At 36.0% G+C, this 23657-nt stretch overlaps 4 protein-coding genes across 10 annotated transcripts; 2 read left to right on the plus strand and 2 right to left on the minus strand.

Annotated features, from left to right (window-relative positions):
* Positions 1-2245: 2245 nt before the first annotated feature.
* On the minus strand, positions 2246-5418 carry LOC18044102 (G-type lectin S-receptor-like serine/threonine-protein kinase LECRK3). The gene has a single exon (XM_006438976.2). It carries the CDS (start codon positions 4797-4799, stop codon positions 2412-2414), a length of 2388 nt encoding a protein of 795 aa, XP_006439039.1. The 5' UTR covers positions 4800-5418; the 3' UTR covers positions 2246-2411.
* A 71-nt stretch (positions 5419-5489) lies between these two features.
* Positions 5490-9369, minus strand: LOC18044655 (probable serine/threonine-protein kinase DDB_G0276461). 4 transcript variants are annotated; one of them, XM_024186662.1, is made up of 9 exons: positions 9192-9369; positions 8846-8927; positions 8187-8677; positions 7831-7996; positions 7695-7745; positions 7416-7598; positions 7185-7278; positions 6233-7005; positions 5490-6149 (listed from the first exon to the last, which is right to left on the minus strand). In XM_024186662.1, exons 3-9 carry the CDS (start codon positions 8648-8650, stop codon positions 5799-5801), a joined length of 2082 nt encoding a protein of 693 aa, XP_024042430.1. In that variant the 5' UTR covers positions 8651-8677; positions 8846-8927; positions 9192-9369; the 3' UTR covers positions 5490-5798. The 4 variants fall into 4 exon arrangements, with proteins under 4 accessions (XP_024042430.1, XP_006439043.1, XP_024042431.1 ...); XM_006438980.2 differs by lacking the exon at positions 8846-8927; XM_024186663.1 differs by lacking the exons at positions 8846-8927; positions 9192-9369 and having other exon boundaries at positions 5490-6143; positions 8187-8773.
* Positions 9370-12050: 2681 nt separating this feature from the next.
* LOC18044656 (box C/D snoRNA protein 1) lies at positions 12051-15371 on the plus strand. 3 transcript variants are annotated; one of them, XM_024186666.1, is made up of 6 exons: positions 12051-12189; positions 12393-12637; positions 12969-13170; positions 13549-13617; positions 13753-13885; positions 14061-15371. In XM_024186666.1, exons 2-6 carry the CDS (start codon positions 12403-12405, stop codon positions 14685-14687), a joined length of 1266 nt encoding a protein of 421 aa, XP_024042434.1. In that variant the 5' UTR covers positions 12051-12189; positions 12393-12402; the 3' UTR covers positions 14688-15371. The 3 variants fall into 3 exon arrangements, with proteins under 3 accessions (XP_024042434.1, XP_024042433.1, XP_024042432.1); XM_024186665.1 differs by having other exon boundaries at positions 12051-12185; positions 12384-12637; XM_024186664.1 differs by having other exon boundaries at positions 12051-12185.
* Positions 15372-20613: 5242 nt separating this feature from the next.
* Positions 20614-23566, plus strand: LOC18044657 (vicianin hydrolase). 2 transcript variants are annotated; one of them, XM_006438983.2, is made up of 11 exons: positions 20614-20830; positions 21051-21120; positions 21213-21271; positions 21376-21451; positions 21572-21737; positions 21883-22254; positions 22340-22563; positions 22702-22733; positions 22875-22977; positions 23083-23185; positions 23331-23566. In XM_006438983.2, exons 1-11 carry the CDS (start codon positions 20645-20647, stop codon positions 23530-23532), a joined length of 1593 nt encoding a protein of 530 aa, XP_006439046.1. In that variant the 5' UTR covers positions 20614-20644; the 3' UTR covers positions 23533-23566. The 2 variants fall into 2 exon arrangements, with proteins under 2 accessions (XP_006439046.1, XP_024042436.1); XM_024186668.1 differs by having other exon boundaries at positions 21934-22254.
* Positions 23567-23657: the final 91 nt, after the last annotated feature.

Consider the following 23657-nt stretch of genomic DNA (forward strand, 5'->3'; position numbering starts at 1 on the left):
TTTAAAATGATGCAACCAAAAATAAATTTGTATAGCTAGCTTTCAATTTATATGTTGATGAATGCTCAGAATGGCGCTAACTTTAATCTTTCTTTCTTTCTTTCTTTCTTTATTTTTATTGCATAGAAGATGTCGAAGACATGATCTGATCAGGAGGAGCAACAAAATGTAGTAAGGTATGAATTTCGTTTACTTATAAAAGAAATTAGGAGACTCTTTCTCCGTATATCTGATGTGTAAAGCTTCAGCATAAGGTGTCGACATCAATGCTTGATCTTATTTAATCAGTCCAAGTCAGAGAGAAAGGTAACATTAATCTTGTTTGCGTTTGATACACCCGAAGTTCCAAACTAACTTAGTCACTTACAGCATATAATTAACTGATCATTCATCACTTCCAAAAATAATCATACATTACAACGAGCCATTTACTAAGATAAATCTTGACTTTGTTGCTCATCAAATCATCACTGATCTTAAACACTTGGTAGGTTACAAGTCATTTTCTATCCTACACGCTTCATGGTTGTTTTACATTTTAGGAAAGTTCTTGTCATTATCAGTAGTATCTGGGAAAGTTGGCTTAGTTATAACGGTGTTACGCATACATTGTGAATCCCATTATAAATTAATCAGAATGCATAGGTTAAGCATTGTATTTTACGATCATCATTCTGTACGCGGCAAATTGAACATGATCTAATTAAACAAGGGAGTACTCGATACTTCCAAAATGGCTCAAGCAAATTGTTTAATAACTTTATCAATTGTGAGGGACACCGATAATAAACAAACAATTCTTGCGTGATGATGAAGACGACTCTTTGCATCAGGGTAAGCATGAGATCCACTAATAAACAAAGGTTTTTCTTTTGGTTCCATTTAGGTGGACACTATCTAAAAATGACCCTTAGAAGTTTGAAGGGACAGCATATTACATATGCCTTCACCTATGCTATATGTATCGAAAGGGTAATTTGGCCTCAAGCGATTAGATTGATACTTTCCCGCTGACCGATCAAATTCCTACGTTAGCAGGTCAAAACAATTACTTACTATTATTAGTCAATAATTTTTGCATATTAAGCAGCTAAAAATACTAGTCTTATTGTTGGATGAATACTGTGATGTATATTAGTTGCACAGATTAAACCTATTTTCTTATTATGCATGGGGTTATTTCTTTGTCAAAAATTTTAACCGTTAGGTATCGCTTTCATGCTTATGGGATTCAAAAGCAAAAGCTTGGTATCACTTCCAGAAATTGTAAACCTCCTGTATGTATAAATTATTGCCATTGGTGGTTATTTATATGGGAATAAGTTCTGCCATCATCAGCTAGCACTCAATAGCAGGATCTACAAATTGGTCTGGCTTAATTACGCCACGCGCATGAGCAACTAGCTAGAATGAGCATCATTTTCCCGAAATTTTGATGCTCTTTACCAGCTTAAAGTATGAATGTCGGGGCACCATTGAGTTTGAGATCGACTCATCGAAGCATGCATGTTTCGTTTAATTCAATATTAACGGGGGGTGCATTTCAGGGGTTTTTGGTGGCCAATTTGCAAGCTTAAGGGACTCCTATTCTATTTAATTGAAGGAACAGAATCCTCTCTTTTCCTGAACCAGTTCCCCATTCCCTCTTCCCACTTCCCCTTCATTATCTAGCGTTACTTATATGTTCATTTCTTTTTCCTGTAAAAGGGAACTATATAAGTATTGACACTTCATATAACCAAAAAATAAAAAATTTAAAAGGGAACTGTACAAGTATTGACCCTCTGGAAATGATTTATAATATATGTTTGAAATGGATTTTGAGTTGATTCTAATGTTTCGAAAACTACATCGCCTGCCTCTATGATACTGTAATTTTCTGAGCTTTCTTTTATCATCTGTGCTGGTTTCATTGAGCTTGTACACATTTTTCAGTCAAGAAGAGAGAGAATACCCTTTGCAATGGATTTGTTGTGAACTTTTGGCAAATATCATAAACCATACCGTCTTCCCTACACGCAACTACAGACACACACATAAGAGGAAGAGTTTTATAAGTGGGTTTGAGATTTGATAACTCTCAATTTTAGATGTATAAACACGGACGGACGGCAAGTCATATACATCAAACTTCGTAAATAATTCATCGTTCACGTAACGTTTAAGCAACAGGTCGATTACTTGATTAAATTAATTAGAAATTGGTTACATCAAAATGCTTTAAGTAAATATATGATCAGAGAGAAGGAGAAAGTCGTTTCTCTAAATGATATATTTCGGAAATGGAAATTCATTCTCAAGGTCTTCTTACAAATATGCCATACCATACATATATGAACCAAAGCCATCGAACGCAATTCATAACTGAGAAAAGCCAAGTGATAAATACAACTCTGCTGACAGTTGATACTTCAAGATGAACTGTAATTCCACGGGCATGGGGGCACAGACACTTCAATGACTCCCTCGAGCATTTGTGTAACCTTTTTCATTGTGGGTCTGAGAGAAGCATCCTCTTGAATGCACCAAAGTGCTACCATCACTAACCTCTCTACTCTCTTCAAATCATTCTTTACCTCTTCATCATTTTCTGCCAATTTGTCTAGATTTTTTCCTATGTAGCAACGATAAACCCAATCCATCAGTGCTTCTTCGGGATTTGTTGTACCAAATACAACACTGGACTTGCAACAAATGAGCTCTAGTAACAACACACCAAAACTATACACATCAACTTTAACTGTTATTGAGGCTTTTCTAAACCACTCTGGTGCGAAGTACCCCACTGTGCCTCTTATGCCTGTTCGAGCTGCTTGAGTTTGCTCTGCCAACAGAAGTTTTGCCAATCCAAAGTCGGATATCCTAGGTGTAAAATAATCATCCAAGAGTATGTTTTGAGGCTTTATGTCACAATGGATGATCTGTGTGCTACACTCTTCATGCAAGTACATTAAGCCTCTTGCAATGCCAAATGCAATTTGTACCCTTTGGTTCCAGTCTGGCCTTGTTATCCCAAACAGAAAGCTTGCCAGAGAGCCATTACTCATGTACTCATATACCAGAAGTCGATGATCTCCCTCATCACAAAACCCAAGCAAACGAACTAAATTCTTGTGGTGGGTTTGACCAATTACACTCACCTCTGTTCTGAATTCCTTCTCTCCTTGTTGTTCCACCTTATCTAACTTCTTGATTGCAACAAATCTCTTAGAGTCTGATGCCAAGACCCCTTTATAGACTGTTCCGAAAGCCCCTCTGCCCAGTATTTGCCTGAAGCCTCTGGTTGCTTCTTCGAGCTCTTTGTAAGTAAAGCTTCTTACGTTTGTTGCTGAGGGACTTGAAACTGACCGCAACAGTTTTTTATGATAAAACAAGTAAGCAGCAACAGAAATGGCGAATATTAGAAGGATATTGAGAAACACAGAGCTTCCAAGTAGTAGACATATAACAAGAACCAGAGTTGATTGGTCTTTCTTCTCCAAGAGCTTTGAAACATCAACTTTAGGCACTTTCACTAGAGCTATTCTATTCACACTTGCGCTTCTTCTTCCATTGGAAAGGGGATATTTCTTCTTCCAACAGTAATCACCATTGTAAATTGCAGCGGCACAGAAACAATCTTCGCGGCACAACTGTTCACACGTCTGCCTGTTCACTCCATTTCCAATCTGAAGATCATAATCAGATAATGGCCAATCTGTGTTCTCATATGATTTAAAATCTACCAGCTCATTGTATTTTGTTTCCCAACCATTATCCTGGCAGCTTGGCAGTGGAAAATTTGGTTTACAACCTTGGGATGTGTCTGATTGGTTCAAATAAGAATAATTGTCCGGGCACAAGCATTTGGGCTCCCCATTTATTTCTGCACAAATGCTGTTGTAACCACAAGCCCCACTTCCAATATCACCAGTGATTGCAACGCAGATATCCTGAGGAATCCTTTCCTCCATTCTCCAGGTGAAATTGCAAGCTGTTTCATACTTGGGATGTGTATACTGCCTGAACACTCCATCATAATCAATCCTAGCCATGATGTAGAAATCTTGCATGGAACGCGTTCCTATTTTTGTCAGGTTGTAGATTCTTTGGTTCCCTTTTTTGATGTAAATGTATCCAGCCCTGTCAAAGATCAACTGAGAATCAGCATTCCAAGCTTCACTGTTCCAACTCCAGTAAACATCATAAACGACTTGAGTTGTCAAAGACACAGAGGAAAGCTCAAGATTTCCATTTTCCTTCAAGAGGAACCGGAAGCGCCCAGTAGAATAATTATGTTGGGTTCTGCGAGAAGTGATATTAATAGGGCTATTCAGTATCTGCCCAGGCAAGAGTGTATCAGTAGGCTCTTTGAAGCTCTCCCATATGGGATTAGAATCTCCTCCTAGAAGCACAAAGTTTCCATCATCCTGCATTGTAGCCCAACTGGACTTACTACCGTCTTTAGGTTTCTGCCACAACTCATGTCCTTGTGGGTCATAGAGTACTAGCTCACCGCTGTTTGTCAGCTTGACTTGAGACCCTCTTGGTGCAGGATCATCACCATTTGCAGACCAGACTATGGTTTTCTCGGGTATTTTATCAAACCAAATGGCTAGCAAGAAGACATCTTGATTGTCAATGTGGTGAAATCCAAAGGCAAATTCCCCTGAAGGGGATCTCCAGGGATTAGAATCCTTGGTGGCAAGAAGGGAGGATTCTAAGTTAATATTTGCAGCTTTAGCAACTCCTGGAAAAAGCAGAGCAAGAAGCAACAAGAGACTGGAGACGTGATGAATAAGAACACAAGGTATTGCCATCAACACAGGATTGAATTTCCATGCAAGAGTTCTCTAACCCCTGGTCAAGAATATATAGAATTTTTTAGTATAAGAATTTTCCATACCTTCCTTATTTTGACGCTTCATTCACGTTTGTTTCGTCAATGTTCAATATTCTTCTTTTCTTTCTTACCATTTCAACGCCCTTGTAGTTGTAGACCTTTCAACGATTTTCCAATTACATCTGATTTTATCAATTTCGATGACCTTGAGTCGGGTCCCAAGTCAATTGATCAGTTTCGCACCAAGTTCTCAAGACTATTCAACATGCACACGCAGTGAAACAAGCTCTAACTAAAGGAAAAATGAAGTGTTGACCTGGTCCTTCGATTACTGGACTCAGTATTGCTCGGTGAATGAATAGTTTTAGGCTCCCAACTTCCTTCAACTTTGAATTTTCTACATATTTTCTTCACCCCGCTTATATTTAGAATTTTGAGCATAAAATTCTTACCCAACCTATTCATGACACTTGTCTGAGGGGCAAATCCAAGTGCAGAGCAATCCAAATGAACCACAAATATACATAAAAAAGAGAAGCTATGAGAATTCCCAAATACTGCAGACTTGTCTGCTGTGTTTTTGTTGCTGCAGCTGCAGCTACTCATCTACTGGACGCAGAGAACACAGTAAACAGAAAATCACAAAATATACATACCAAAAAGCAGCTATAAAAATCATTAGCGCCAGATAATCATTACCAATAACATAAACAGAAAACAAAAGCAAATGTTTCTTACTGAACATACAACAATTGAGACATGCAGAAAGTATACATATATTTGCAGTCTTCAGCTTAGCTTAGATCAGAGAAACACATTCAAATGTTCAATGGCATAAGGATCTACAACAAGAAGCACTCCTAGATGAAATGAGACCACCAAACCATTTATTTCTGGCTTCCTTATCTTTTCCAAAATCCAACCAGGAACGCAAAATGATATCACGGTTCACCAGCACCACCCGGATTTGCTTAGATTAGAAACCAGCCCATCCAGCTGGTTGGGCAGATGGCTGGTTCTCTGTGGTCTTTGACCGACCAATGCTCTGAGAACTATTTCCTTCAGTAATTGGTTTCGATCTCTGGCTGTTGGCAGCAGGGATAGCTGTGAAACTCTCTGTTCCAAAACCCCATGAGTCAAAACCAGAAGTCGATTGAGCAGTGTGCTTGTTAAGGTGACCGTTTCTAGTTCTAACAGATTGGGCCGTGTTCTGCTGCTGTGGCTTAGGATCCTCGGCAAAAGCCTGCCAAGATTTCGATTCTGGACTTGGGGTACCCCACTCAGACTTCAGTTCCCAAATTGTTCCTTCAATCTTCTCTCTCTGCAGCTTTAAGCAAAACACTATCAGGACGTGAACAAAACAAAAGAATATAAAATAATATTATTATATATACAAAATGAAAACCATACCGGAGGCGTCGCAAACGATTCATTTCCAGGAGAGGTTTGATTAATTGCAGCATCTTTATTTGGTGAAGGCAATCTAGCAGCAAGAGCTTGCTTGAGCTCCTGAATCTCCTGCCTCTGAGATCGGCAAATGGCAGACAGCTTCTCAAATTTGGAAGTGATTTCAGCCTTCTCCAAGTTGGTTTGTTTCAACTGCCCTTTCAGCCTTTCTACTTCATTCTGTAATGCCTCTTCCTTTTCTGATTTGTTACTACTAATTGCAGAGTTCAGCTTATTGGTATCAAATTCAGTAACAAAAGAGTTAAAAGCCTCATCTTGAAAAGTAGCTGTGCTCTCAGTTTTCAATGTTTTTGGCCTCTCAATGCGAGTATCTGTATCTTTCTGGAAAAAGTTCATTTTGATATCTTTGGAAGGCCCATCCTCAGGCTTGTGAGATTTACCATGCACATTTCTTCGTATGGCATGATTCTGTATATTTTCCTCTTCTACAGTGCTAGGGTTCACGGGATGGTTATCAGATTGACTCCTACTATGTCCTGATGTACTATAGATAGTTGGTTCTTCATAAAATTTAGATCTGCTCTGGTCTTCAGCAACAATTGAGTCCTTTGCATGTTGAGTAGACCAGAAAGCGCCAAGCACCCCCCCACCTCCACTCACAGCAGGAGTAGTTGATGGCTGTGATATATTTCTGGTTGGGTCTACAGATGAAGGTGGAGGTGGTGGACTTCTTTGAGGCATTGGAGGAGACCTATTCATAGGCTTTGACATACCTGCTAAATTGTGATAAAAAATTATAAAAAGCACTTATCAACATATCAAAATTCTATTTTTAAAGTTCATTTAGGCTCACAACTGATTCTGAAGGTCAAATTCGAAAGTTAACAAGGAAAAAAGACTATGTTAACATGCTCAGTGCTGCAGCTTATAAGCACCTATAGAAAATTGTCCTTACCTTCATTTGCAACAGCAGATTGCGTTTCAGGTGGCCTATCAGGCAATGACTTCTGTAACCCAACAGGTAACTGCTCATTAACACGAAACCACACCTGTCGCCATGGGAAGAAAATCCCAACATCAGTGAGCAAAATGTTAGAATCTCTGCACATTACAATGGCATGGACATAGCATTCTAAAACTAACCTAAGTTCATGGAGATGAATGGCCAATCAAGCAAAGCGCTTGCCTGCGTGATGTCTGGTCTGTCATCCGGTGAAGCTTGAAGCATGTCTCTAATTAGATCTGTAACAGAGGAGCTGTATTTAGGTGACTCTGGTATGCGATAGTTCCCGTTTAAGATTTGTAATTTTGATTCCCCATCAAACGCATTTTTGAAATAGCATATCCGGAAGAGGAGACATCCAAGAGCCTGCAAATATTGACAGGTCAAGTTCGATTCCCACAAGCAGCTTTAATGGTACATATTTTTAAAGTTGCACTGAATTATGGGGTCCAATTGACTTACCCATATGTCAACCTTCTCATTTATTAACTCTCTTCGAAACAGATCCCACATCTAATATAATAAGAGCAAGATAGGAATCAAATACTATTACCATTAGATATTAGAAATTCAAAATTAGCACAAGCTTTCACTAAACCTCAGGAGCTCTATAGGCAGGTGTTGTGTGCTTCCTGATATTATCTTCTTCAATTCCCATCTCTTCAAGCTTCTCAAAACGCTTATGATTGGTTGACGTGCTACCAAAATCACACAACTTCCACAATCCATCAGAGCCCAGAAGAAGATTCTCAGCCTTCAAGTCTCTGGAGAGGGAAAAAAAAACAATGAATAAGAAGAATATACCAAAATATGGAGAGGAGATAGAGTTGGGGAAAAAAGTGTTTATCTTCACAACATGAGAATTTCAACAAAAGAAAATTAGGGGTCACGTAATTAGTAAACATAAATCTTGAGATTGATAACAAACTGGATCCAAGTTAAAGCTAACATTACCTGTGAGCAATGGGTGGAGACTGAGAATGCATAGCAAAGACTGCATTGCACACATCTCTAAAGATTGTTAAAACCTGTTTCTCCTCAAAATATCCAGCACCTCTGTTCTCCAACACATTAACCAGGGACTTATCACAGCATTCCATCACAAGAAGAGCTTCCTTTGTCCTACCCAGATCTAAGATCGTGTGGGCATAGAGTGTGACCACATTGGGATGTCCTTTGAGTGATTTCATCACCGAAATTTCCTTCATTGCTGATTCCAACGACTCTTCGTCGTTGCATATCATATGCTTCATAGCATACTGCTTTGACATATGTATAGCATCACGAGCTGAGTACACGCAAGAGAATCCCCCCTCAGCAATGACATTCCGGACATGAATTTTAAGATTGCCAACATCAATAGAGCGACCTTCAAGACCAGTCGGCTCCTTTTGCATAAATGGTTTGAACCTCCACATAATTGTAACCGTTTGGACCAAAATTCACTGCATACGTAACAGAAGCCACATAGAAGCCCAAATGCGTCATAAAAATTCCAACTTTTTTTCTTTGATAAAAGTATTATATTAACAAGAAGCATAAGAAAAATTAATTTTCCACATCAAAAGTGCATACAAAATAAATAAAAACTTGAACTATGCGTTAAGTTCAACCTGAACATTAAATGTCCCATTAATTTCAAATGAATTGGATAGCTTTCACTGCAATGATGATATCATCTACACAAATCTAGCACTAAAAGTAGAAGACCAAATGAGCTGCAAGATTCAATAAAATTCAATTGGGTGGAAAGAAATTCAATGGGTGGAAATTCAACATTAGATCTAACGATAAAGAACTTAAAGAAGATAAGAATCAATTATACAAGACATAAAAAATGGATCTGAAAGAATCCCATATCAAAACTCAAATACCCACGATCTACAAACTTTATAAACCGAAATTTATTCACAGAAAAAGAAACAATAAACAATAAAAATAGTGACCCAGAAAATGTACCTGGTGAAATAGAATGGATAAAGAAACAAAATTAGAATTTTTTTCTTTTAAAACAAGTAACGGAACCGAGTTTCTTGCTTGCTTAAGATCTGAGTTTTTGCTTCTGTTTTACGTGATTTTGTTTTCGATTTGATCTGTACAGACCGGACCAAAAAGCTAAAACCTATTTTATGAGTATTAAAAATAAAATACTAGTGGGGACTTTCGGTGGGAAATGGGGAACGTGAATTACCCGCTTCCGCTTGGTCACTCCCAATCTCACCGCACCTTCGTTTTGAGTACGTGTCGCTTGCTCATTGGTTTGTTTTTTTTAATTTTATTTATTTATTTGCAATGTCCGGGTAAATAACTCAATCTAATCCCACTTGATCCCAAAAAAAAAAAAAATCCGAGTTTAGTCAGATCGAATTACTTGCCTAATCCGACCGGGTGATATTTGACTAATTGACTTAATCCAATCGAATCATGATCAAATTGGGTTAAACCCTAAATTGATCAAGTTGGGTTGGCACACAAAAAAAAAATAAATCCAAAATTAAAATGAACTTAACGCGCACACATAGATTGCACACAACACAAGCACGATAGTCGACACAGCAACATAACAAGCTCACTACTAAAGTAGCGTTTACATTTTAGATTGAAGTGGAAATCTTGAGGAGTGGGAATTCTAGAATTTGGAATGTGGAGTGAGAGTGAGAATAGGTTGTTTACTTACATTGGAATTGGAGAATGGAATTGAAACCAGAATCCAATTTATGTGTTTACATTGTCTTGAATTGAGAGTAAATAGTTTTAAATTACAATTTTACCCTTATTTAAAAAATTATAATTTGTAATTAAAAATTAATAAAAAAATATATTTAAAAAATAAAATAAATATTTTGTTATATTTTTAAATTAATAATAATTATTAATATTCTTAATTATGTAAATCATAATTTTTTAATTAATTTTAATTTAAATTATGTGAATAAAAATTATTAATGATAGCAACACAAATGAAACATTATTATTGATAATATAGTACAAAATTAATATTTTCTTAAAATAAAATATTTATTATTATTAATTAAATAATTAATTCATATTTATTAAAATTAATGTTTAATAATATTATTTTAATGAATTTAATTTATAATATAATATAATATTATTATTTAAATAAATATAATATTTATTTTTATTTTATTAAATTTAATAAAATAAATATGTTTATAATTATTATTTTTAATAAATATGATATTATTTATTATATTAAATATTATTTATTTATTTTAATTATAAGGGTAAAAAGGGAAGAGGGGGAGTGGGATTCCCACTCCCACCAAAATTAGGTGGGACCCACGGAGTAGGAATCCACACTCCACACTCTTACTCCAAAAAATAAACACAGCATAAATAGCACACTCAGCAGCAGCCGGCAACCACCGGCTCACCAGTGCAACTACGAGATACCAAGTAGATGCAATCTGCTGCACCTAAACAGTTACTACAACTTGCTTCCATCTCAACCAGCAGCCATCATCGCCAAGTTCTTTCAAGTTACTTTTTTCATGGTACATTATTATATCATATTTATAATTATTTTCAAATTTATTTAAATTTAATAATTTTTTATGCTTAATAATACAATCCAACAACAACAAGAAGTAGTTTATCCATGATTTTAGTTAGAATTAGTAATATAGTGGGCATGAACATTGAGATTAGAGATCATGATTTTTTAAAAAATTTTAATTTCAATAAAAATCAAACATTTCAAACACAAAACATGATCCACCCGATTCGATTGGAAATCAAACTTGAATTTTTTATTTGTCTGATCCGATTATATTATTATTAAATTGAATAAGATTATAGTTTTAGATTAGGCTTGGATAAATTTTTTCAACTCAATTGATCAAAAACCCAATCGAATTGATCCTAACCTAATTTTGCCCACTCTTAATTTTTGTTTTCCCATTTTACGGTGCAACCACTATTTAACAAAAAATGATGAAGCTATTTTAATTTAAATTCTGACACATTTCGAGTCAAATACAATGGATACTAAAAATTAAAATAACATTTAATGATATCAATTCATTTATTATTGGATTGCATGAAGTCAATGATGTAAAATTTGTATCAAAATCTTATTTTTTTTTTCCTTTAATTCTCTTTATTAGGTACCATGCTCTCTATCTTGATGTGATATTTATTTATTAGGTATAAAAAAAACTTTATAAGTTATAAATTTATAATCTGATAAATAAGTAGCACATAGCAATTATGGAATTTAGATCTAGCTAAATTACTCATAAGTCAATCAAATGATAACTTGAAAAGTAATTCAAGTCAATTATAAGGTGAGGTGTGGAAACATATGATGTGCAATTGGTTTAGTTTATATATATATATATAAACTGATATATTATAATCAAAAATTGATCGAGACTATCTTTAATTATTCTATTATATCAAAGCCCAAAGTTATGCCCTCATTTAATAAAAAGATATTTATTCTACCCTAAACGATGGAGAAACAAATAAACCTCTATCTAATTTTATTTAGAAGGGAATGAAAACCCAACAAGTTAGAACTAAATTCCTTGAGTGCATGGGTTGCCAACGCGCTACGAGCCGTGCTTGGTTTAGTTTAAAAGATTTATTTTCCCTTCACAGTCAAAACTTGTGAGGTTAAATAAAATTCCATTTTCTTCATAATTGGTATTAGAAATGGGCCAATAGGCCGAATAGATCTGGACTCAATCTGAGCCCAGGAACAACCAGTGACCCAAGTTCGACCTTTACCAGCCCGCCCCCATAAAGAGAGAGAGCTTCCACCACATTGCATCGCAGACCAACAGTCGAGAATTAAAATAAAACCCTGGTCGCTTATCTTCTTTCTTCTCACGAAGCTAGCCGTGCAAGGACGTCGCCACTGCACCCCACTGCTACTGCCGTTCGAAGCTCCGTTGCTCCTTCAAGGCGCCATCCGCGATTTTATTCTTGAGTTTCCTTTTTCCTTCTTTTTTTGGGATTAAAAAAATTATATATGACGGCTTAGTTGGTTCAGTGCGTTGCTACGTTTTCTTCTGGAGACAAAATTCTAGAATTTAATTTATGACTTACAGTTATGGAATTTATGTGACTGCATTTTTATTATCTTTAAACACAATGAGTGACTTGTGCAAAACTTTGACTAAGCTAACACAGCTCAGGAATAATGGAGTTCCAAGAAGGGCCTACTTCAACAAACCAAAACCCAAAAGCCAAAGAAGCAGCCATATGCCAAGAGTGCAAATACAAGGTGTCAAAGTACAAGTGCCCGGGTTGCTCTATTCGCACGTGTAGCCTTGCATGCGTCAAAGCTCACAAGCAACGAACAGGCTGCTCTGGCAACCGCAATGTCACCCAGTTCGTTCCTCTCTCTCAATTCAACGATAACATCCTTCTTTCAGGTACATGTTTTCACCGTTATTTTATCAATTTCATTGGCTTTTGTTCCCTCTTTTATTTGTTCAAGGCTGAAGATTCCTAGCCCTTGATGAATTTTTCTTTTTTTTTTTAAACTGTGATTTCGATTCCCTTTTCCTTATTGCTTAAAAACTTTATGTGATTTTTTATTTGGATCAGGATATGCACAGGTCTTTCTGTAGATTATTTCCTTAAAATTTGTGTCATTGGTTTTTACCCTTTTCATGGGTGATGGACTGTAATATGCTTGATAATGTTTGTTATCTTTTAAGAAATTCTAATAACTTTCTATTCTGTGAAAATTTCTCTCCTTAGATTATAATTTGCTTGAGGAAATGAAAAGAGTCTCTGAATCTGCCCGGAGATTGCGGGGTAAATTGTGTGGGTATTCTTACTTTAAGCTACCAAACTATCTTCGAAGTCTTAGGAGTGCTGCTGCAAGCCGGAAGACAAAACTGCTATTTCTGCCTAGTGGAATGACAAAGAGGGAAAAGAATCAATCCCGATATGACCAAAGGTGAGTGTAATTTGTTCGATATATAAGGTTGTGCCTATGAAGAGACATCCAGTCTCTGTTGAATTTATGGTTAGCTACTACATTATATTTTGTTAAATATGATGTACATTTGCAATCGTTAGCTTCTGCTAAGAAATCATTGCCTGAAGTTCGTGGTTGAATATTCATGTTTAATCCTTGTGTTCTCTGCATTTGTTACTCCTTTTTAGTGTTCAAAGTCCTTTATTTTGTTATTAAAAATTAGAACAATATTAATGTGCTTATGTTGTTTCTCAAGTGTGGATGTAAATGAAATGTAAATTCTAAGAAGCCATTATTTGGAGCTAGTTACTCATTCCGATTAGGAGCTAATCAAATCTTTTTTATGATTTGTTTCAGGAGGAAATTCATCTCATGGACAATTGAGTGGAGGTTCCACTCAACAGATGTTGTTTTATTCGACCATGGGTGAGTCTTCCTACTATCTCCTGTTCTGGGAAACTATTTTGTTATGTTATTTTTCTTTCTCTTTGAACTACCTGTTTGGTTTCATGCTTGAGTGCAATATCCTTAAAGAACTGCTTCCCCTAAGTGCTGTTGCAGAGTGGCAGAAGATAGGAGCCTTTGCTCTGTAATTGAGAATCATCTAAAACCAGGTCCTTGGAGTCATCAGCTAAGGCAATTCTGTGAGGAGCAGCTGGACCAAATCAAATTTTTTATTTGCAAGTTTCCTAAGGTTTTCATTTCTCCCTTTATTTTATATTTCCTGGTTGTACCCATTGGAGTTGTGTTTGTTCACAGATAGTGATGGTGCCAAAATCCCCTCCAACCCAGTTCATTCTTGAACCTTTTGTACTGGATGTTTCCTGTTTATACAAGATCTACCATTCATAATTTTGCTGTTAATGCAGGGGCCCAAGTCACCTTTCAAGGAGTTGGACATAAAGGCTCCAATAAGACAGCAATTATCCAATGTAGTTATATTGGAATACCCTGTTATTCATGTTTTCCTTCCTTCACCCAGCTATGATTTTGAGATTGTTAAGGATTCACCTGTTCCTCATAAATGCCTGCTCAAGGATCCTGTTAGCAATGATCGTGAAAGCCCAAAAGGTGTACCCTTCAGGGAGGAGGAAATAGAAGAAGACATTAGTACTTCAGATCCTATGGTTTTTGATCTTATGAAGAATCCAAATACAAATCCAGTGTCCCAAATGCCCAATGAAAATGGAATTTCTAGGAAATTTTCAAATAACTTGGATACACCTTTGTTGTCAAAAGTGGGAGCAGATAACAGTTCAGAGTCTAGCCTTAAGACCGAGGAACAAGGAGTTTTTAAGGAAATTGACTTTGATTTTGATCAAGGATTAATAGATGTATACTCAGACATCATTGCTGAAATAAATCCTGATGACTTTCTTGATTTGGATGGGATATTTGCTAAGGAAGAAAATGTAGAAGAAATAGAAGCTCTTAGAAATTCCAGGGGAGATTACTTAGCAAAGGAGGAATTGGAGGAAGGGGAGATTGCTGAATAGCTTATCGGCATTGCTTTCCTCTAAAATAATAGAAAAAGATGGAGTTTGAAAGGAACGTCTCTCCTAAGTCTTCTGCTTGCTTCTTGGACCCAAATTGTTTGTGTGCATAGGACTTTGACTGTGGCTGTGAAGCAAACTTCTTGATCTGTTGTTGGCATGACTGATGAAGCAGCTCATGCTTTCCTAAATATCTAGCAGAAAGCTATCAAATGCATGCACCACATGTTATCCCAAATGTGGTGTTTAAGAATGAGATAGCTGTCTCTAATTAAGATGTTTTAAGCAAATTCTATAAATTATTGGTTGGTATAGAATTTCTTAGTTGCCAGTGCAAATGAGAGGTTGTGGGCATTTTGTAATGCTTCTGCCAACAGGATGATGAGTTTCTGGCATGGTTGTTTTTTCTGTTGAGTTGCTCCCCTAAGTGCTGTTGCAGAGTGCCCGAAAATAGGAAACTTTTGCATTATTCAATATTTATATACACGACAAAATAGTTAATTGTAAATTCGGTATTGTATTATTTTAATTCTAGCACCATCATTGTTTTGTTGTTTGAAGTAAACAAAGACCTAAATTTCTGTAGACTCGCGTTGAAGAGAAAATAGTGTAACATTCATATTGGCACACTACGCCCTGAAGGAACCGGCAAGGTGCTAAGTTCTTTTATACAAATATTTGTGCTATTTACACACAGAAACCTGTGATATAGCAGAACTGCCAATTCTGATCTAGGGTTACAGAAAATGGGTATGACTTGAAACATCAAACTGCAAATGCAAAAGAGCATGGCGGTGAGGGGACTTCAAGAATGCTTTGTAGCATTAGTGCAACAACCCTCAGTGATGGCCTCAATGGTGGCTTTTCTTTTACAAACTATATTGCAATCATTACAAACTATATTCCAGTAACCCTTTGCTATAACATTCTTAATGCCAGTGTTATTATTGTTGCATTCTCCATCTCAACTTCCACACATCTGCAACTAATGATCTCCAACAGCATAACTCCAAAGCTATAAACATCTACCTTCACTGTTACTGGCATGTTCCTGAACCACTCTGGCGGTAAATACCCTTTAGTTTCCCTCATCCCTGTAAGGGTTTGTGTTTGGTTGATCATCAAAAGCTTCGCAAGTCCAAAATCGGAAGTTTCGACTGTAAAATAACCATGCAAGAGGCTTTAGGTCACAGTGGATAATCTGTGTGCTACATTCTACATGCAAGTGCACGAGTCCTCCAGCAATCCCTGATGCAGTCTTGCATTCTTTGTTGCCAGGTAGGCCGTAGACATTCGGAGAGGAGGCTCGATATAGAGCGATTGTGCATAAACTTATACACTAGAAGTCGACATTCTTGTTCAATGTGGTATCCAAGCAAGCAAACCAGATTCTTATGGTGAGCTTGACCAATTACATTTCACTTACTTTTAAAATTCGCATTCACCTACTTGCACCACCTTGTCTAATTTCTTGACACCAATGTTAGTTTTGTCACCAGGTGCTAATACCCCTGTGTAAACGGTGCTAAAAGAACCCCCGCACGGCTTCTTCAAGCTGTATATATGTGAAAAACTGCCGAAAACTCTATTTTCATACTGGGAGGGGATCTATAGTAGTTTTCTTTGTACGTGGAGAAGATAACCACTGAAAGTCTGAAATTGTGGCCATGGAAATTAAAAATGAAAATTGCGGGGGAACGTGCGAGGCCTGGGAGGATTATTATACTTGGCTTCCGCATACAATAGGTTTGGGGGGATGCATAGAAGAGCTATTTGACTTAAGCTGCTTGAAAAAAAAAAAAACTTTTTCTATTCATGCCACTTCTGTCCAATCTCCCATTTGAAGTGGCATTTTCTTCTTCCAAAGCCTTCCAATTCCCTTGTCATACATGGCGTCCTGGAGAACCACAACCACACAATTACCATCAAGGAAGCAAGATGCTTTACATTCTGTTTCATTTGCAGGCAGTGGCAATTCATAAACACTGTCCAGGCCGATCTGAATATTTCATTCATTTCACTGAAATCAAGATGATCCTCACCAAAGAGACAAAGACAGATCGTTCCTCGTCACATTCTTGCTAATAGTCGATTTTGCGGCCGCTATTTTGATTATTCAAGTCCAAGTAAGAAAATCCGGGGGCCTCCCATCTTGGCCAACTTCACATACGCTATTACATAACTATCAAGTCTTTGCTTTATACATATTAGTTGTAGAGATGAAGGTGCGCACCCGGAAGAATCTACCCGGAAAATGAGATTTTGACGCCAAACTTAAATTGCGTATTTGAAATCCCAACCCCAATGGAGTCGTTATTGCAAACTTACAATTTTAAGTGAATACATAGAAGCAGGAAAGCAAAAAATATTCTTAATTTTCAAGGAACCGTTATTTCCTCAAATTGATAATTTCCACATGCAAACTTAAAGACAATTTAACTTAAAGGAATTAACTCAATGGTTTTTTGTTGCGGGGTTGCTCTTCCTGATCTTTTTGCCAGTCTGCTGTCGTACAACATTACAATGGATTATGGTCTCTTCGTCGCGTCTGTGACTGTGACATGATGCCTGTTGGCTCACATATCGCAAATATAAAGCCAGCAACAGCGCAATAACCTGAAAATGATCACAAGGTCACATATGTGTAGTTAGATTAATCATATCTTTCGCCAAAAGAAATTTTTTTCTGATAATTAATACGATGTATGTTACCTCCAAAGTAAGAGTAGCAAGAGCAATCCATCGGACGAATCTCCAGTTCCGGTCCAAAAATTGATAGGTTGAATGTAAATTACCAGTTCTATCGCTTGGAAAATCCTGTACACATAGTTATATTAAAGGTTTCAAAAATCTTGTTCAGCAGGCAGAAAGACATAAATGAAAAAGCAATATAATATAATAGCAGCTAGAAATATTATTACCTTGTTAGAGTTATGACCCAACAACACCAACGCAGAAGTTAGTAGTTGTGCCAGGACCAGGACAACCAAGAGAAGAGAATACTAATTATTATTCTTAAGGAATTTATCGATTCAGAAAGCCAGAAATCTGAAAACGAGATATGTACATATTGAAATTGACGATGGAAAATGATAGACGAACATTCTCAAATAGTTGAGGATACAAAACAGAGACAACAAGGGCTCCTCGCTACAATTCCTACGCACCCGAGACAGGAAATAAGAAAAAGGAGTGCACCCATTGCTAGTATAAGGTATATATACCTGAATATGTAGATTTGCAAAATGTAACACAGCATTATAAATTTTTGATGCATTTATAAATTACATAATCACATGGGAAGTATCCATTTACCATGCCGAAGGAAGCTTATCGGACAGCCATTTTGATGCATCGAACGCGAGCAATACTCGAGCAGGAATCTCATATTTTGGTTTCCAAAGGTGTAGTTTTGTCAAAGATTGTTTCCACCTGAATAAACAAAAGAATCCATACAGCAGTGTGGTTAGGCTAATTATGATGAAGATGGAGTTGATGAGCTTAAGAAGCAGCTCTGCGTATGAACTCTGTTTTGCCATTTTCAATGATATCGAAAATGGAAGCACGCATATATGAAACTAGCAGTACTAAAGGCCAGCTCAAGTTAAGGAATTTTTTTTTTTTGGGGGGGAGCCAAATATGGACAATTTTTGTGGCCATTAGGTGTACAGTAATGATATGATTAGAAAATTAGCCTGATAGTTTATGCTTAACTTGATGCATCACAGGAAAAGCAAGGCTTTACATAGAAAGTAAATAATGAATATTTTTAATTAGGGAAAAAAAGGCAATCCTACACATTTGAGTTTCGCTGGCTCCGGCTGAATATGTTTCGACAAACCAAATTCTTTGCTATAAGCAATGATGGGAGTGGAGCAATTTCTAGGGTTAAATTAAATCTGGCAAGCAAATGTACACTAGCTGACACACACAACTGATTAATGTTACGCTGATGTTCCCTCTCTATTTTTAGTTCTGACTTGGGCTGCAAGGCAAGCAATTATTAATTTTTTGCTCGACACGTTATCAATTTGAAAATAAATCTTGTATGGGAACATTATTACGGAAATGAATATGCACTTTATTAAATTTGTTCATACACGAGATAAACTACATGTTAGAATATTATTGGAGATAAGGAGAGAAAGATCAAGAAAGAACAAGACTTGATATTATGGTTTAAAGTAAAATAATTGACAGGAAAAGAAAAAGAAAATAAAAAAGTTTAGTCACTCTAGCTTTCCCTTTCCGGGAAATTTTTTTATATAAATAGATTGAACATTAAAAGCCATGGTTATGAAATTGTGATTTTAAAAATCATAGTTAAGTTTTATATGAAATTATTCACAATTCAGAGAAAATTTACGCAATCATATACAAGACTTATTGATTCTTATAATAAAAAATAAGTTTGTTGGATCAAAACTTTGATATTGGATAGAACATACAACAATTAATTTAATTGTGGCCGTAATATGATATATAATGATTTATATACTAGTGTTTATGAGAAAATAAGACATAATTGTCTTTTTTTTTAAATTAATAAGGTTATAAAGGTTATAATAGGTATTTAAAAAATGTGTCGTGCCTTATTTAATAAGTTACTTATAAAAGTAACCACCTACTTACTTTTAGAATTTACTATCAAAATATAGAAAATTATAAAATAAGCGGCTTCTACAAAATTTACCAAACACTAGTTTTGTCAAAAATTATAAAATACACAACTTATTAAGTTTCAACCTCAATCTCCAATGAGACCTTAGATATGTTGCTTTTTTATTTCTAATCTGATTTGATTTTTTAGACAACTAATTTATTGAAAATTCAAAATGTTTACGATGATTTAATCAATTGTTTAGCGTGATATATAATTACCACAAAAGGATGAAAAATTACCAAAAAAGGATGAAGTATTCAAATTATCTTTCTATTTTCATTGAACAATTCGTACCAACGTTCTTTTTTCTTTTTCTTTTTTTCTCACTCAAAAAAGTTTGAACGTTTTCATAGAGAAGGAAAGTGCCAGCAAGTAACCCATGATCTGCTTTTTCCCTTTGTATCCAACTAAAAATAAACTTGTGAAAGTTAAATTAGTTTTATGCGGGCTTTGAGAGTTATGACTCACCTCACTAAATCTACTGGTTAGATATATATAATTTGTGTTTTTCCATTCTTTTAGAGATATTTAATAAAACAAGTCAAATTTATTCATTAATATTTTTTTTTAATGAACGACACATAACATATATATCACATCTGTTGAAATATAAACTAATTGCATTTTATAGAAAGTATATCATTATTATTAATTTTAGGGTTTTGCTAAGTTATATTTAAAGTAACTTATAATCCATGTAAAATAATACAAAACTGGTGATATAAATTTACTGATTTGTACATGGATTGTAAGTTACTTGAAATGTAACTTAGTAAAACCTTAATTTTATTATATTTTGGGCAATTATATAAACAATTAGATTTAGTAAAAAAAAATTATATATTTAAGTGGACAAAAAATTAGTATTTAAACGGTTGCATGGGTAAAAGCCGCAAAACAGTTTGACACAAAAAGCAAAAATATCGGTGGTGCCGATATCAGAGCAAAGTAAATTGATAACTTGCTTTTTATTAGTAGCGTTGTTTTTCCTTTAATTATTATATGTAATGTAAAGTGCTGCGGTGGCTAGCTTTTGACAAATAAAAAAGTAAAATAATGGAAGTCATTTTTCAGTCAAGAACCGACTGCTTTAAAATAATAATTTTGATATTTGAAGACAAGCATGCAATTCCAAGCGAATCAGATTATGGAATTGCAAAAGTTAAATGAATCCTAGCTATGAGTATTTTATTTTCTGTCAAAAAGGGACTGCTTCTGAATATAAATATCTTCAATATATATATATAGAGAGAGAGAGAGAGAGATTGGAGCAGCCGGCGAGCAGGAAGCATGAACCATGGCAATTCAAAATCAGTTATTGTTAATATGTAGCATCGGGGCCCTCGCTGGCTTGTTAGTGTTGGCCACCAGTCGCAGTTGCAGTGCTGATGGTGCCGCAGAAGCAGAAGAGATACAAATGCCAATCAACAGGAGTAATTTTCCGCCCGGTTTTATATTTGGAGCCGGGACATCCGCTTACGCGGTATATCTTTATCCGTTTACAGTACATGCTTTGTTGTACGTAGTTAATATTGGTGAAATTGAAATTTTACAAAATTAAAATATAGAGAACACATTCGTGCATACGTGCGTGTATATATAACTCTCCCCTTTACTTTTGAGTTAATTTATGTGTGTGCGTGTAGCCGCTTAGTCATTTATTGCATGCTAATTAATTCCCTTCATAAAACAAAATCATTCAGGCAGAAGGAAACGTAAATATAGATGGCAAAAGTCCGAGTATATGGGATACTTTCGCCAACAATCACCCAGGTTTCACATTTCTAACCTGTCTAGTTCATTTACTTTTCATTTAGAATCAGAAGCAAATTAAGTACCTGTCTTACTGATACGTGTATTTGCAGAAAAAATCCATGATGGTAGCAATGCAAATGTTGCAATTGATTTTTATCATCGATACAAGGTAAGTTCGGCAGATCGACTCAAAAGTCAAAATTCAAAAATCCAAATTCATATAAAACTGATCGTCAGGATCGTATACATTAAACAAGAATTGATCTCTTTCAGGAGGATATAAAATTGATGAAAGAAACTGGATTGGATTCTTTCAGATTCTCCATTTCATGGCCAAGACTATTGCCCAGTAAGATCTTCTCATTTCACACTCCTCCAGCTCCAATACTCCAAATTAATGCCAATTAATTATATAGGCCGCCCATTCCTATGCGTGATATTGATATTTTTTTTTCTTTTCCCTTTTTAGAGGGGAAAATTAGCGGAGGAGTGAACCCGTTAGGAGTCCAATTCTACAATAATCTCATCGACGAGCTTATTGCAAATGGTATTAAGCCATTTGTGACATTGTTCCATTGGGATCTTCCACAAGTGCTAGAAGATGAATACGGTGGATTCTTAAGCTCCGAGATAGTGTAAGTAGTTGGTCGCCTGTAAAATCACTACTAATTAATTAATTGATTAGCTCAGCTCTGCAGATACTAGATAGTGAAATTAATTAATGGAATGAGATGATGATGATCATAATATTGAATTGTTGATGAACAACAACAACAACAGGAAAGATTTTGGAGACTATGCTGACTTTTGCTTCAAGACATTTGGTGACAGAGTAAAGCAGTGGGCGACAATGGCAGAACCAAATTCAATCAGCATTGGTGGGTACACAATTGGTGTGTATGCACCGGGTCGATGTTCAAGTTCTTTGGGAAGTAATTGTGCAGCCGGTGACTCTGCCACAGAGCCCTACATCGTATCTCATAATTTGCTTCTTTCCCATGCAACTGCTGTCAAATTGTACAAGGAAAAGTATCAGGGTCATCAGAAGGGAGAAATTGGAATTACAATTGTGACTCAATGGTTCATACCGAAAACCGAATCACCTGCTGACCAAGAGGCGGCCTCCAGGATGCTAGACTTTCTCTTCGGATGGTGAGGCGGGCACCACACGGCCCTACATGTACACCTGTTAAGCTGAGATTTCTTTCATTAACAGTATTCATTGCGGTTGCTGCAGGTTCGCTCATCCAATTACATATGGTGAGTATCCTGAGGTGATGACAACTTTAGTGGGGAGTCGACTGCCCAATTTTAGTAAAACCGAATCCGAGATGCTCAAAGGGTCGTATGATTTTCTTGGCATAAATTACTACGCACCAATGTACGCTGAAGATTCTTCTTCTTCAACCTCCAACTCCGACACAATAAGTTACTCCACAGATAGCCGAGTCACTCTCTCAAGTAAGTAGTCTCTGCAGGCTTCACCATCCATCCATCCATCCATCCATAATTAAACTTATATTTATTTGCAAATTTTATTATTATTAATTCATGCAAATGATTGTAATTTAATCACGAAATTATTCATTCCTCCCGCAGCCCACAAAGATGGTAATCCCATTGGTACACCGGTATACTTTTTCTGCCTTTGTCTCTGCTTTTAATCACACAGCAATTACTTTTTATTTATAATATACATCCAAGGAAAAAAAAAAAAAACTGATTATCATAAATATATGCATGCTTGTTCTATTTTTAATTTTATTTTACAGACAACTTTGCCATGGATTTTCCTCTACCCCAAGGGAATCAAAGATTTCATGCTGTATATAAAGAGTAAATACAACAATCCTGCAATTTATATCACTGAGAACGGTAAGTTAAAAAAGTACATTATCATAGCTAATTATTAGATAATTATGATTATAATTATTATATGTATATATAAATGTAAAATGTTTCCTATTATAAATTTTGCAGGAGTTGCTGATGCAAAGGATGTAGAGCAGGCTCAGGCCCGCAAGGATGATTTGAGAATAAAATGCTATCAAGAGCATCTCTGGTATCTTTTGGAAGCCATCAAGTGAGTGTTTTTTGAATAAATTATTATATATTAATTAATTAATGAAGAAGTAGTACTGTTAGTCGGTCTTGGATTATGTGGTAAAAATTAATTAATTAAGTAATGTATTGAGGAAATATCACTTCAAACTGAAAAATTGCTGCAGGGAGGGCGTGCATGTGAAGGGATACTATGCGTGGTCGTTTTTGGATAACTTCGAATGGGATGCTGGATTCACCGTTGGATTTGGGATGGTTTATGTTGATCATAAGGATAACTTGCAAAGATACCCCAAGGACTCCTTTTTTTGGTACAAGAGCTTCCTAGCTCCTCCTAAATCCCCCGCCAACGCTTTTGATGAACTTTGATTCACTCAGCGCAAATTTTTTCTCTTTTTTGCCCCCCCCCCCCCCCATTATTACAAGATGATTCAAACTTGAACTTGCCATCAAAAGTGTATCAAAACATTCACAAAATACTCTGTTTGACAAAA

This window comes from Citrus clementina, unplaced genomic scaffold, assembly GCF_000493195.1.
Source record: "Citrus clementina cultivar Clemenules unplaced genomic scaffold, Citrus_clementina_v1.0 scaffold_4, whole genome shotgun sequence".
Lineage (NCBI taxonomy): Eukaryota > Viridiplantae > Streptophyta > Magnoliopsida > Sapindales > Rutaceae > Citrus > Citrus x clementina.

Excerpts from the sequence above, each read along its gene's own strand:
- LOC18044102 (XM_006438976.2), bottom strand. The coding sequence starts at position 4,799 with ATGGCAATACCTTGTGTTCTTATTCATCACGTCTCCAGTCTCTTGTTG.
- LOC18044655 (XM_006438980.2), bottom strand. The coding sequence starts at position 8,650 with ATGTGGAGGTTCAAACCATTTATGCAAAAGGAGCCGACTGGTCTTGAA. Across the intron at positions 7,599-7,694 it reads ATGAGAAGGTTGACATATGG|GCTCTTGGATGTCTCCTCTT; the intron begins GTAAGTCAATTG and ends CAATATTTGCAG. Across the intron at positions 7,006-7,184 it reads ATCTGCTGTTGCAAATGAAG|CAGGTATGTCAAAGCCTATG; the intron begins GTAAGGACAATT and ends ATCACAATTTAG.
- LOC18044656 (XM_024186666.1), top strand. The coding sequence starts at position 12,403 with ATGGAGTTCCAAGAAGGGCCTACTTCAACAAACCAAAACCCAAAAGCC. Across the intron at positions 13,171-13,548 it reads CAATCCCGATATGACCAAAG|GAGGAAATTCATCTCATGGA; the intron begins GTGAGTGTAATT and ends GATTTGTTTCAG. Across the intron at positions 13,618-13,752 it reads GTTGTTTTATTCGACCATGG|AGTGGCAGAAGATAGGAGCC; the intron begins GTGAGTCTTCCT and ends GTGCTGTTGCAG.
- LOC18044657 (XM_006438983.2), top strand. The coding sequence starts at position 20,645 with ATGGCAATTCAAAATCAGTTATTGTTAATATGTAGCATCGGGGCCCTC. Across the intron at positions 20,831-21,050 it reads CCGGGACATCCGCTTACGCG|GCAGAAGGAAACGTAAATAT; the intron begins GTATATCTTTAT and ends AAAATCATTCAG. Across the intron at positions 21,452-21,571 it reads ATGGCCAAGACTATTGCCCA|AGGGGAAAATTAGCGGAGGA; the intron begins GTAAGATCTTCT and ends TTCCCTTTTTAG.